The sequence below is a fragment of the Colletotrichum orchidophilum genome (assembly GCF_001831195.1).
Source record: "Colletotrichum orchidophilum strain IMI 309357 chromosome Unknown Scaffold_3.1, whole genome shotgun sequence".
In the NCBI taxonomy this organism is placed as follows: Eukaryota; Fungi; Ascomycota; class Sordariomycetes; order Glomerellales; family Glomerellaceae; genus Colletotrichum; species Colletotrichum orchidophilum.
The window spans coordinates 609852-622432 of record NW_019172959.1 but is presented as its reverse complement, the minus strand read 5'-3'; the positions used below and the strand labels follow the sequence as shown (position 1 = coordinate 622432).

Below are 12581 nucleotides of genomic sequence, written 5' to 3'. Positions count from 1 at the left end.
TGCTCGAAGATTTGGAAAATAGGTTGTCTTCGCCTTTGGCAATACTCAAAACTTCCTGATGCTCGGAGAGGGATTACAATTTCACCATTGAATTTTCCCGCTAAGAATTTCTATAAGTCACGTATAAGAGTACGAGACACAAGTATGGACTCTGCGGGGTGAGTTTGACGCGTCTTTGATTATGGGATTCACCTAGAGACGGTTGTCCTGTATCTCTGTCAGACTTTAAATCAGAGATTCACTTTGATTAATTGCCCGTTTGACCTAGCATTTTTGTCTAACCGAGGTAGTTTTACTTTCAAAATGAGACCTGACGGTCTGAATCCATCCACATCTTACAATGCCGGCTTGATTCTGACTGGCACGGCAGCATCCTCCACTAGACCGCTCCATCTGCTTTTATATATCCTACCCTCCTTCAAGACACCCAACACATGCGCCTCGGGATCGTCAAAGATGGACACATTTTCAGCGGGGTTGGTATCTGTAATAATGATATCCGCCTCAAAGCCCTCTTTGATCTGACCCAATGTGTCCTCCCTGCCGGCCATCTTTGCCGCATTGATCGTCGCGCTCTGTAGCACCGCCAACGAAGGGACAGCTCTGCTACGCAATGAGAATTCAAAAGACTGTGCTGCGCCGAGCGGCCCAAGAAGATCAGTCCCGAAGCAGATTGTCACGCCGGCATCGTACGCAGTTTTGAGTGCCACCAAACCAGCGTTGAGCACTTCCTCGTTCTTCGACATGGACTCGGGCGGCAGATAGCCCTTCCACTTTGGCGAGGCCATCTGAGCGTATGTGATGAGGGTAGGAGTAAGATAGACGCCCTTCTCCGCCATGAGCTTCGCCGTGGGAGCGTCGACAAAATTGCCGTGCTCAATGCCCCGTACACCATTGTCGATACAATGCCTGATGGCTTTCGTCGTGTATGCGTGTGCCGTGACGTAGGTGCCCGCGTTCTGAGCACATTCAACCATTGCTCGAATCTCAGCGCCGGTGAATTGGAGATGGTCGATTCTATCGGTCGGTGTTGAGACGCCGCCTGAGCCCATGATCTTGATAAAGTCTGCCCCGCCACGAATCTCCTCTCGGACAGCAGTCATGCATTCCGGAACACCGTTGCATAACCTCCCGAGCCCGTTTGTCGAGCCACCGCAGCATTCAGAATGATCGTGCACACCGCGGATGTCTCCATGACCACCCGCTTGCGACAGGGCATGTCCTGCGATGAAGAGCCTTGGGCCGGGGAAGACACCGTCGTTGATGGCTTCCTTCAACGCTTGCTGCGCACCACCGCAGTCTCGCACACTCGTGAACCCCCGGTGGAGCATTTGCGCGGCGACATATGGTTGGCGAAGGAGCGAGACGTCGTTGGCGTTGCCGAACGCTTTCGAGAGGTCGCCGAATCCAGGGACGGCAACGAAGTGGACGTGTGAGTCGATAAGGCCTGGACAGATGAATTTGCCGGTGCAGTCAATCACCTCGAAGCCTTGCTCTTGAGCGCTCTTGACTGCAGAATCTGTCGAGTCGACTATTGCGTCTATATAGCCATCTTTGAGGTGGATTGCTGCGTTGGGGCGGAGGCTTCCGTTTGTCACGTCGACGATGGTGGCGTTGGTGAGGATGTATCGTCGGACCGGACTACGGAGCCAGGGCTTCAAGTCTGCTTCGGTGACCATGGTGAATGAATGTAGGACGCTTTGGAAGAGGGGGGTTACGCCAAGATTGGAAAGGAGGTGGTGGCGAGGGGAAAGTCAAAAAAGGAGTGAGAAGTTTACAATTGGTGAATTCCGCTCTGTAGCTCGATTACTTGCTCACTGTTTTTCAGAGTTGTTTATTTATCCGATTGGCTCTGTCTAGAGGTATACCGTCATCTTGCGACTGTACATTTGGTGTTGCCAAAATTATCGGTAGCATGGCAGTGCATCATCGGATTCCTGGTAGCACGAAGCCATGTTGCCGATACCGGTGTCGGGTATCTGCCACGAATCTCCATTGTCATCGGCAACATGGCTCGCCCCACCCCCGTATCACCGCTATCTTGACGAGTCACATCCAATCCAAGGGATTTCCGGAGACTGTCCTGATATGCATCTCTCAGTGAGGGGAATGGAAACATAACCCCGGGTTGACAGATGACATGCCATGCGACATGTGGAGACGCCGAACTCGTAGATCTTAAAACCGGCACTTTGCCGCTCTCTCTCCGAGGCGGTGGGTTTCTACATGGTTTGGCAGAGGCAGTTGACAAGGCCTTTTGACTTTGAGTTCAGACCTCCAACGAGCACTGACAATAATGGCTTCGTCCGGCGACACCAAGATCGATGCGATGAACAAGCAAGAGACTGGCGATCTCTCCCCAGAGAGTATAGAAGAGAAGAATGGGCAGGTGGTCGATCTTGCAGATGGTTACACCCTTGAAGAGGAAAAGGAAGTCCTCCGAAAGATTGACCTCGCCATTCTGCCCATGGTAAGCAATCAATTAGCCTTCAAGGGCAACAATCATCGGATGATTTGACTAATCAACGTGGCTGGTAAGATGTGCTTCGTCTTCTTCTTGCAATATTTGGACAAGCAAAGTCTAAGCTACGCCAGCGTAAGCCCCCCATTCTCTTGACAACATCAGACCCTGTTTCGATTCCGTGCTGACCAACATAGGTGTTTGGCCTCATCACCGACCTCAATTTGACCAGTTCCCAATACTCATGGTGTTCCTCTATTTTCTACGTTGGTTAGTCATTCTTCGACGCTCTTCAAGCTGCCTTGGGTCTAAATACTTCTTAAAACAGGTCAACTGGTATCTGAATATCCCTTCATCTACTTGATGAGCAGATTCCACCTCACAAAGTTCGTCGGAGTCACCATGTAAGTCTAATCACTCATAGCGATCTTCGCCCTCTGTTGAGGGACAGCTTCTGATAACTTGTTTTGTGATAGCGTCATATGGGGCATTATTTGCATGTGTCTTGCAGCCCCGCACAACTACGCTGGCTTTGCTGCCGTTCGATTCCTCCTGGGCTTCGCCGAAGGAGCTGTATCTCCAGCGTTTATCACGATTACGAGTATCTGGTATCGAAGCAACGAGCACGCACTCCGAACAGCGTAAGCTCTTCTACCCACGATGCACACGTCATCGATACTGATATTAGACAGGCTCTGGATCACCATGAACGGCCTCGCCCAGACCTGCGGCTCCCTGCTGATGTACGGCATCGCCAAAAATACTCACGCTCTTGCCCCGTGGAGAGTACTGTTCCTCATCTGCGGAGCAATCACTTCTGCCGCCGGTATCTTCTTCTATCTCTTCATGCCCAATGGCCCCAAGGATGCGTGGTTCTTGAACGAGCGCCAAAAGCAAGTGCTGTCTATGCGTATGGCCAAGGACCGAGAAGGTGGCGATAAGACCTCATTTTCTATGCAGCAGCTCAAGGAGGCTATCTTCGACAATAGGACCTGGTTTGTGTTTTGGTTCGGTGTTCTGGTGACCATGCAATCTCCTGTTCTTACGGTACGTACCACCTATTCTTGGACAAGGTAAATGGAACTGATCGTGTGTGCATTTAGTTTGCTTCGCTCGTCATCAACAGCATTGGCTACGACAAGTACGAGACTATGCTTTACACTGCTCCTTCAGGTATGTTGCTATTGCGTTTGACTGTGGAGGATTACGTCTAACAGATTTCTAGGTGCTGTGCAAATTGGATTATTGTGGATTGGTGTCTGCGGTTGCATGCTGTTCCCCAAGCAACGAAGTCTGGTAGCCCTTGTGCTCATCCTACCGCCTCTTATTGGCAACGTACTCCTTATGAAGCTATCCACTAGTGCCGGATGGGGTATGATCGCTGCATCGTGGATTGTAAGTCAGCCACTATCGAAGCTGTCTCTGGACATAGGACTGACCCTGCCTAGGCATCATGTATCACCGCCGTCTGGTCTATTCTTCTCTCCCTCACCGCATCAAACGTCAAGGGAAATACAAAACGCGCCATAGTCAACGCTATGTTCTTCATCGGGTACTGTGCAGGATGTATCGGTGCACCGCAACTTTGGACCAAGAAGCCGCGATACTTCAACGGTGTTGTCACAGCCATTGTCACATGGTGCTTGCTATTCGTCGAGATTGTTGTGTACAGATACCTTTGCGCAAAAGACAACTCGAAGAGAGACGCTGCACTTTCTGGTGGACAGCAGAGGCAGAGCGAGGACGAGGTCGTTTTGGATGCAGGTGGTGCTCCTGAGAGCGACTTGACGGACCAACAGGACAAACTTTTCAGATACAGTATCTGAGTATGCAATGCCATGAGAAGGTAGAAGGTGCCAGGATAGTAAGAAACTTGTCGGAAACTCGCCAGTTCAGAGCTTTGGGATAATTCCGTAGTCATTATCTACTTATTCAACAACCAGCGCTTGAGAGTTCTCCAATGCTGACAGTGGGCCTTGCAGAGACCAACTGCAAGGTTTCCAGCTTTTCGTTAGTATCCATGTTCCCACTGAAGCATTTAATGTCTTGTAGAAAGAACCGCTACTTTCCTATCTTGATTCACGAGGCTCTAGGCATTCTTTGCGGTGTTGACAAACGACATGAGTGTCCAAATTGAGACTGCCGAGTGCTCTGATATTTCCTCATACTGCAGCCGCTAAATCAGCCAGGTCACCAGCCCATCCGAGGCTTACGTTTAACACTTTTTAGGTGATCTTAAAATCTCGTAGCGTTTCAAAATCAAATTGAGTTTGAAACTGTGTGGTGATACCTAGCTTTGGATCTTGCCGGCACGATCAGATGAATATGTGTCAGCGAATGCCTGAACATTGAGTCGTTGAACTTGTCTTAGGTCAGATATGCGCTACTAATTTTGTATGATTGAATCTACGACAGTAAAACTCAAGAATGATGAATAAACATGAACTCTGAAACCCCCGTACGATACTGTTGAACTCGGGATTTTCTGTTACAAGACCTGTAAATAGTGTGGTATGTGGAATGATCTAGATATCTTTCCGCGCATGTTTGCTGTAGTTTCTGCGCAATGTAGGGCCGACCTGTGCAAATTTAGCGACACGACACTACTTAACAAAGAATTTTGATGAATTACCTTGTAAAGTATGATTGGAATGGGAATGAATAGGATCGACAAGAACCCTAAAAGAGAACTTGCCCATCCGACCCCCAACTTGTTGTACATGGCGTTCGCGAACAAGGGGAATCCTGCACCAAATGCGCTCCTGAAAAGATCATTTCCAGCGAGAACCGAAGCGGAAACATTCGGATATGCGTCAGGTAAGTAGTTGAGCACTGAGTTGAAGAGCAAGAACGACCCGATGCTAAACCACGCGGAACCGATAATTGGCACGATCCAGTGAATGTCCGGCCTTGACGTCCATCCAAACCAGAAGAGGCAGATAGGGATGGCGAAGCCGCCGAAGAATGCGGGAGGTAGACGCTTCTCGGGCTGAATATCTCCGTTCTCGTCGAACTGTGGCTCAAGATATTTGTGCAAGTACCAAAAGAACGGCGGAATGACGATCAAGGCACCGACCAAGATTCCCACGAATGCGACACCTTGGAGACCAATGTTGAACCCATACATGCCGGTGAATACAATTGGGAACGACTCGAACCAAATGTAGAGCAACCCATAGATCAAGGCGATGTAGAGATTGAGAAGGAAGACCATGGGTTCTGTGAAGTTCAGCGTGAACGGCCGGACCAAAGACACCATCATGATGTCCCTCGGAGTCATCTCCTCTGCCATCAATTCAGCCTCACACATGAGTTTCTGGTTTCCAGTGAGCTTCCGAAGACGTTTTGCCCGTCTATAAAGGATATTGTTGGCACTTGTTTCGGGGAGGCAGAAAAAGAGCAAGACGAATGCGAACCCGCTCAACCACATCAGTTCCCAGATGGGCCAGGTCCAACCCTTTGCCATGGCTGCAAACCCTCCGATCGCTGGGGCTAACGTTGGAGAACAGACTGCTGCGACTCCCCATATACCGATGGCGTAGGCTCTTTTCTTGGGTGACCAGATGTCTGCCAGTGTTGCACCTCCGGTCGCGAGGACAGGCGACCCGACGAACCCCGTGATGAATCGGAAGGCTAGCAGCATACCAAAGTTGACTGCCATTGCCGTAGGAATCTGAAGTAGGACGAAGAGCAGGAGAGTGCTGATGTAAATTGGGTTGCGACCGATCTGGGGAATTTCGGATAGGGGGCTCCAGATCATCTACATTTCTCGTCAGCACATGCGTTGGAAGAAGGCGTAAGAAGACAGTAGGAAAGCGTACCGGACCAAGGCCATATCCTGCAACAAAGAGCGTGAGGCCAAGCAAAGCGGCGACCTGGCTGACACCAAAGACCTTCATCACGTCCAACACACCAGCACTGTAGATGGCCGAGCCGATATAGACGCCCACCGTAAGCAGGCAGATCTGGAAGGTCACGAAGACCTTCTTCTTCAAAGACCAATTTTGAGGATTCTAAGCCATGTCAGTCTATTAATAGTACTCAGTGCTTTTGGTGCAGATGCTCACTTCGGGATCGTTAGGTAAAAAAGCGACGAGATTGATATTCTTGCCCTTCTCAGGGTCGACTCTTGTGCCGCTCAATTCGTTGTACTCCTCATCTCCTGGGACTCTCGTTCGGTCCGATTCCACACTGGCACCTCTTCCCCAAGGAAATCCCTCTTCGTCCTTGGTCTGATCAAACTCCTTCTCAGGTATTTCAACCTGGCCGTAGCGGGCGATATTGGCAGTCTTATCCGCGTCGACATAATCTCGCCATAGTTCAGGATTTTGTTCTTCATAGTACTGGAATTGCCTTAATTTTCCTCGCGTCACAAACCGGACGATGTGTCCAAAAGCTGCATCTCGTAGTAGCTCCATGATCGGTAGGCTTTGTTTCTCGTAGAGAAGCTCCTGATGCTGAGATTCGACGCCTTGCCACCTTTTTGAATATTCTTCCCCTCCTAACATTCCCGTCGTCATCAATAGTCAGCGGTGGATTACGGACAAGCATACCGCCCAAATTGTCCGGCAGTTAGGCGAAGGGCACCGTGCTGTCAAGGAAGATTTGACTGATGTTGAGACGAAGTGGCGCTAAAGGCCGTGCCATCAGCAGAGGGGGACTTGTATGATGATAGGGTCCAAATTCTATGACGGAAAGATGTTTCGGGAAACTCCTATTCGACCATGTCCATTTCAGACGAATCTAGCCTGACGTTGCTGCATCTAGACTCGCCTTGCAGAAGTGCGGGTGAGATCGATGACATCAAGCACGAGGCCAGCCGATCGTTTGACACTCACAAGAATCCTGGTTTTGTTAACGGCGCCGATCTCTTCGAGCTACAGGTATAACAGTCATTCTTCTTATTACCGATCGCCGCTTGGACTACAACACCTCATTTGATCGCCCGAGAAGCTGCCAGCTTTATCATGTCTCGACCGCCCGAAGACGTCGCGGGATCGGTATAGGTCCAACGGCATCTGACTGAATGTTATCTCCGCGCGCAGAAATTATTTGACTTCGTCGGACGTTACTTGGTGGGGTGATTCCATGCCGTGGCAACATTCGGGTTCAGTTCTGCGATTGCAAATGTGACCAATAACTGTAGGAGTCGGGCCCAAGCGGACAAGCACTCCCTAATATCGTCCAACGTTGCCAATATGTCTCGCACCGAGTACTTATGTTATTGAACCTTGATCGAGGCGACAGTCTTATATCTCTTGGTCGGTCTTCGGACATGAGGTTTGTTCGGTTTGTCCCCTAGTCAGCGAACCATGATAATCATTGTACTGGCCTTTGCGCGCACGGTGTTGCGGTACTCGCGCGAGGGTGTACATTTGACCTACCCTTCTACACGACTGCTTGGACGCTCATGTTCGTGTGACACTTGGCAGACGCGCTGCTCAGGTTGGTGACCGTGATCTCCCTGTGAACATGTTTCTTTGGATCAGTCGCCGCCCACGAGAACTGCTCAAATCGGGATGCAGGCTGTTCCAGAAAATTCATCATCTTCTCTTTGCTCGAAACATCTTCCGATTCAACTTGCTTAGACCCTCGACTGAATGGTAGTGATTCGAGGATGCGTCATGACTCGGGAGTGTCCCCCCTTAGGCGCTCGATGTCATCCTGGTGCCGCATGACTCAATCTTGTCTCCGACCAGGGCCCTTCTACACAACGGGTTCAATGAGTCGATAAATATAAGACGTCACTGTTGGAGCAGACCTAGGCCTGGAGGCACGCTTCTGAGCAGTCGGATGCGATTGTGTTATATCATCTTTCTTCGCGGTACAAGAGTCGGTATGCGATCGATGGATTCTGTCGACGTATCTTTTGCCGAGGATACCGAGATAAAAATAACATGAATCGTGTTCTTTCCTTTCGACATTCGAGGACTGGCTCAAACTTGGAGGTGACGCAGGACCTGCTCTACCTAACATCAGTGTATCTGGGTTGAAGAGACAGTCAGTCGGTAAACACGATGTAATTGAAGAGGATTTTACGCTTCGTTTCTGGGAGGAGTCTCGACGATTTTATTGATGGCACCAGCCTTGCTCTTGGTACCTCCATGCAACGTTTGCGCTTACCAGATGGTTCCGCCTGAGCAACTAGCGAATTGAGCTTGAGGACCCGTTCGTCTGCTGAAATTGTCTCATCCTCGAGGACCGTCAGGATACCTGCGATCTGGTCGGACAATTCGGTGATGTCTGTGGATCTTGGATCGGTTGCCAACTCAATCTCCTCTGCCTCAGTGAACGACGACACGGCATCTTCTGCGTCTTCAGGAGGTGTGAATTCCAGATGTCTCCAATCAATGACGACGTCTGTCTTGTCCCATGGGTTTGCCAGGTCGTCTCTCGGGCACGTGGTCAGGTTGCATTCGACTGGTGGTACGTCAGGTCCTGGGTGTAATATAGTTGCGCTTAATGCACGTCGATGACTCCATGGGGTGGCCTGCTTCCGAAGGTAGTGATGTGAAAGCACTGGCTCGAAAACTCGGCGTCAGCGACGAAAATTGTCTCGAACCAGTTGAGGATGGCAAAATTCACCTTTTTACGCGATTCAACTATTCACCTGGTCAATCATCTCAGGGCCTTGATTAAGAAAAGATTTGGATCGCATGCATGTATGCTTCACCTGGTCTGAACTTTTGGCCCAAGAGTACCGTAAGCGTCCAAAATGGCGTTCATCTCAATGGCCCTCGGTGGTATCGGAATTGGGGCGGAATTTGCATAAAATGACAGGTTCAAGAGGTTAATAGTAAGCCTACTTGGGTATATCAGAATTAGGATGGTTACGAACAAGGCGATGTCATCTTGAAAGAAAATAAACTCAGACAAATACTGGTCAAGCAAAAGTCCAGCCTTGGAGGAAGGAAAAAGGAAGCATGCTATACAATTTATGCACAGATTTGATCACACTTTCATCATGTCTTTCGCTTTTTCTTTCATCAGAAGTCGTTGTAATTCATCTGTCAGTGCCATAACCCTGAGCACGTATCACATCCCCTCTATTTCACACACCAAGACAACCACAGCCACGCTGTTCTTTCCTTGATCCAGTAATCCAGTCTCTTAACATCCCATCTTCTCTTCAGACCAGCTCCAGTACTGTTCATGGGATAAAGTTGGTTGATCTGGTCCTGAAAGGCTGTGTAGGTAGTTGTCGGTGGTAGTAGTGGCAGCGAAGCACTTAGGGCGCGTCGAGAACCCGAATCCGGTGACGGGCTTGCTGGAGGTTCAGGTGGGGGAATAAGGTAGGATAATGCTTCTTCCGAATATGGCGGCGAATCTCATCGCAGCGGCTGTATCGCTTGCCACAGTAGCGACAGACAAGAGTGCTGCCGTAATCCTTAGGCTTCTGGGGCTTCTTGGCCTTCTGAAGGCGAGGGGCAGGGCGGGATCGGGCAGGTCGCATTTTCGCCGTTTTGCCTGCAACCTTGCGGCGGTTAGGCCTCTTCTTGGGACTGTTTGTCATCTAAAGTTGAAGAGTCAGTAAGAGAATTCATCTATATTAGAACAGTCAAGGAGATGAAAACATACCCTCCTTGTGGTGTTGGTTCATCCGCTTGTGTAATTGGGAAGGGATTGTTTAAGAATATGTTATGTTTGTCTTCTTCTGTTTTGCACTGAATAGAAAAGGCAAGAACAAGACTGCAGCTATAGGAAGCAGGAGATGTGGGGCATCGGGTTGAAAGTGGTTATTCTGATCCCATGATGGAATACATAGCCCTCACTTGACCGCCCATACCACGTGCTCAAGGGAACACCTCGACTCTTTTTCCATATCTATCACTTCCGTTTAGCCTGACAACTCGAGCTTTCCTTTGCAAGTCAAGAATAATCGGATCTTTCCTCAAGTTGTCTCTTACCTTCAAGCAGCGCAGCAGGAATCAGACTTCTCGACCTCAAGCTTCCTGCTTTCGTCAGATCGTCCGTAAGCTACCACCTCTCTCCTCTTTTATCCCTCCGATTAGATTGATTGTTTGAAGCTAACCTTGACTATTTCCAGATCGAACAATCTAGATTTCCATTCAATCAATACGATCGCCAATCGGATCCAGGTATTTCCTTCGCCTCATGATCACATTGATCTGGGCATCGTCTTCCATCACAACCCTATCTCATCCTCTAGTCTCACTTCCCGAACGTAAGTGATCAACCCTCTCTGCCTTACCCATCTCCTTGACGTCCACTGATTCCTCAAAGGATACACCAGAACGAGAGACAAGACGCGATAATGGCGGATCTTAACACGGCGGCATCCTTCCCTCACTTTAAGAAGGAAGGAGATTACTACCGTCTGATCATCGACGGCGAGGCCTTCCTTATTATAGGAGGTCAGGTTAAGGCGTCTGCTTCCTCATCTGCTGCCCACATGGCTCGTCAGTGGCAGAAGATCCAAAGACTCGGTATAAATACTGTGTTACTTGTCATCTCTTGGGAGGCTTTTGAGTCGACAGAGGGCCGATTTAACCGTGACTTGGTTATGACTCTGATTGCACAAGCCGGCTCAGCTGGCATACGAGTACTACTCACTTGGTACGGTTCTCTGAAGGGTGGCACTGGAGACAGTAAGTTCTTTCTCTTTCCTTCATATTTTGACTTTGGTCCAAAAGGCCTCCTTCTGAGACCCTTCCTATTCCTGCCACCACTGCCCTTTCACTCTCATTTTCCACTCAATTCTATCTAATTCCCCGTCAAATGTCTTTCGGCCATTATTTTCTCTTGAAGTATCTACAGAGCAAGGACTGACTAACTCGTAATAGACTTGACTAGCTATGCACCTAGCTGGATCAAGATGGACCCTGCGCGCTTTCCCAGGATGAAGGGCCGTGAGGGCGGATACAACGACAACGGCGAAATGAATGGATGGAAGGTGGTAAGTACGCCTTCGGTGTCACTCTTTGGCCCTGAGTTTCTCAGGGCTGAGAGGAAGGCGTACTATGAGTTCATGAAGCAGGTCAAGGCCGCTGATCCTGACCACAACACCATCATCATGCTGCAAATTGGCAGTGAGATGGGTCACCTGTCTTGGACCAGAGACGTGTGCGACGAAGCCTTGACTGCTTTCGATAAGGATGTTCCGGATAACTTTTTGAACTTTCTCGTCCAGTCTGGCTCGGAGCTCTCTGATACCAATCCTCACTGCTGGGAGGAGTTCGCCAACAGTTCAGAAGGCACCGATGAGGTTTTTACAACCTACCATGTTGCCACACATATAAATTCACTGGCTGGGATTGCCAAAAGGGCTTTCCCAGTTCCGGTCATTGTCAACATCGCTCTTGAAGCCGCTGAGGGCAGGAAGTACGGTGCCCCTCAACCTGAGACCTTGCATCTCTGGAAGGCCTTTGCTCCCAACATCGATCTCTATGCACCGCGCATGACGCTTCTTAACCCATACGAAAAAACCTGCGAGGCGTGGGGCATGAATGCGAACCAACCCCTCCTTGTCCAGGCCCACCCCCAGGATGATGAGCACATTCGCCAACTTTGGACCGCTTTCGGATCCCATGGCGCTATTGGAGTTGTTCTTTCTACCATCGAACAGGTGGTGATTCAGGGCGGATCCACCATTGCCAATCACTCTGCCCTCTTACGCCAGGCCGCCCCCTTTCTCTTGAATGCTCAAAACCAACGCTATCCCCACATAGGAATAGCTTTTGGTTATCCGAATGAGACCGATCAGCTACAGTTCAAGTCTGGAGATTTCGACATCACCATCAAGAAGCTTTCGCTGGGCGGCTTCCGTGGAGGAGGCCACGGTCTTGCCATCAGCCAGGACAACGGCAAGGTTTTGCTCATCGGCTGTGGCTTCGAAGTCAGGGCCAAGTCTCATCTGTCTGAATCTGATGGAGTGAATGTCACCCGCATTCTCAGCTTCCATGAATTAGAGATTGACGAGGAAGGTGGCTTGCGCACCCTGCGCATGTTCAACGCCGACGAGACTAACGGCGGTAGAGTTGCCAAGATGGATACTGTGACCCCCATGATAGCAGAGGTCCAGTTCTACTGTATAAAGGATTGAGATTCGAGTTGTGCCAGTATGGAATTCATGTAGATTTAACGGAGACAGTACTATGGT

The 12581-nt window shown here is 49.7% G+C and overlaps 5 protein-coding genes across 5 annotated transcripts; 2 read left to right on the top strand and 3 right to left on the bottom strand.

Annotated features, from left to right (window-relative positions):
• Window positions 1-335: 335 nt before the first annotated feature.
• CORC01_00600 (amidohydrolase) lies at window positions 336-1679 on the bottom strand (the record flags this gene model as incomplete). Its single annotated transcript, XM_022612257.1, has 1 exon — window positions 336-1679. One exon carries the CDS (start codon window positions 1677-1679, stop codon window positions 336-338), a length of 1344 nt encoding a protein of 447 aa, XP_022481396.1.
• A 617-nt stretch (window positions 1680-2296) lies between these two features.
• CORC01_00599 (major facilitator superfamily transporter) lies at window positions 2297-4287 on the top strand (the record flags this gene model as incomplete). Its single annotated transcript, XM_022612256.1, has 9 exons — window positions 2297-2470; window positions 2540-2596; window positions 2659-2731; window positions 2790-2865; window positions 2938-3102; window positions 3154-3508; window positions 3565-3634; window positions 3687-3856; window positions 3910-4287. 9 exons carry the CDS (start codon window positions 2297-2299, stop codon window positions 4285-4287), a joined length of 1518 nt encoding a protein of 505 aa, XP_022481395.1.
• A 699-nt stretch (window positions 4288-4986) lies between these two features.
• CORC01_00598 (multidrug resistance protein) lies at window positions 4987-6879 on the bottom strand (the record flags this gene model as incomplete). The annotated part of the gene is made up of 4 exons (XM_022612255.1): window positions 4987-5040; window positions 5094-6221; window positions 6283-6474; window positions 6529-6879. 4 exons carry the CDS (start codon window positions 6877-6879, stop codon window positions 4987-4989), a joined length of 1725 nt encoding a protein of 574 aa, XP_022481394.1.
• A 1583-nt stretch (window positions 6880-8462) lies between these two features.
• CORC01_00597 (uncharacterized protein) lies at window positions 8463-9974 on the bottom strand (the record flags this gene model as incomplete). The annotated part of the gene is made up of 3 exons (XM_022612254.1): window positions 8463-8509; window positions 8585-8899; window positions 9722-9974. 3 exons carry the CDS (start codon window positions 9972-9974, stop codon window positions 8463-8465), a joined length of 615 nt encoding a protein of 204 aa, XP_022481393.1.
• Window positions 9975-10736: 762 nt separating this feature from the next.
• CORC01_00596 (uncharacterized protein) lies at window positions 10737-12524 on the top strand (the record flags this gene model as incomplete). Its single annotated transcript, XM_022612253.1, has 2 exons — window positions 10737-11070; window positions 11266-12524. The coding sequence occupies 2 exons, from the start codon at window positions 10737-10739 to the stop codon at window positions 12522-12524; spliced, it is 1593 nt and encodes a 530-aa protein (XP_022481392.1).
• Window positions 12525-12581: the final 57 nt, after the last annotated feature.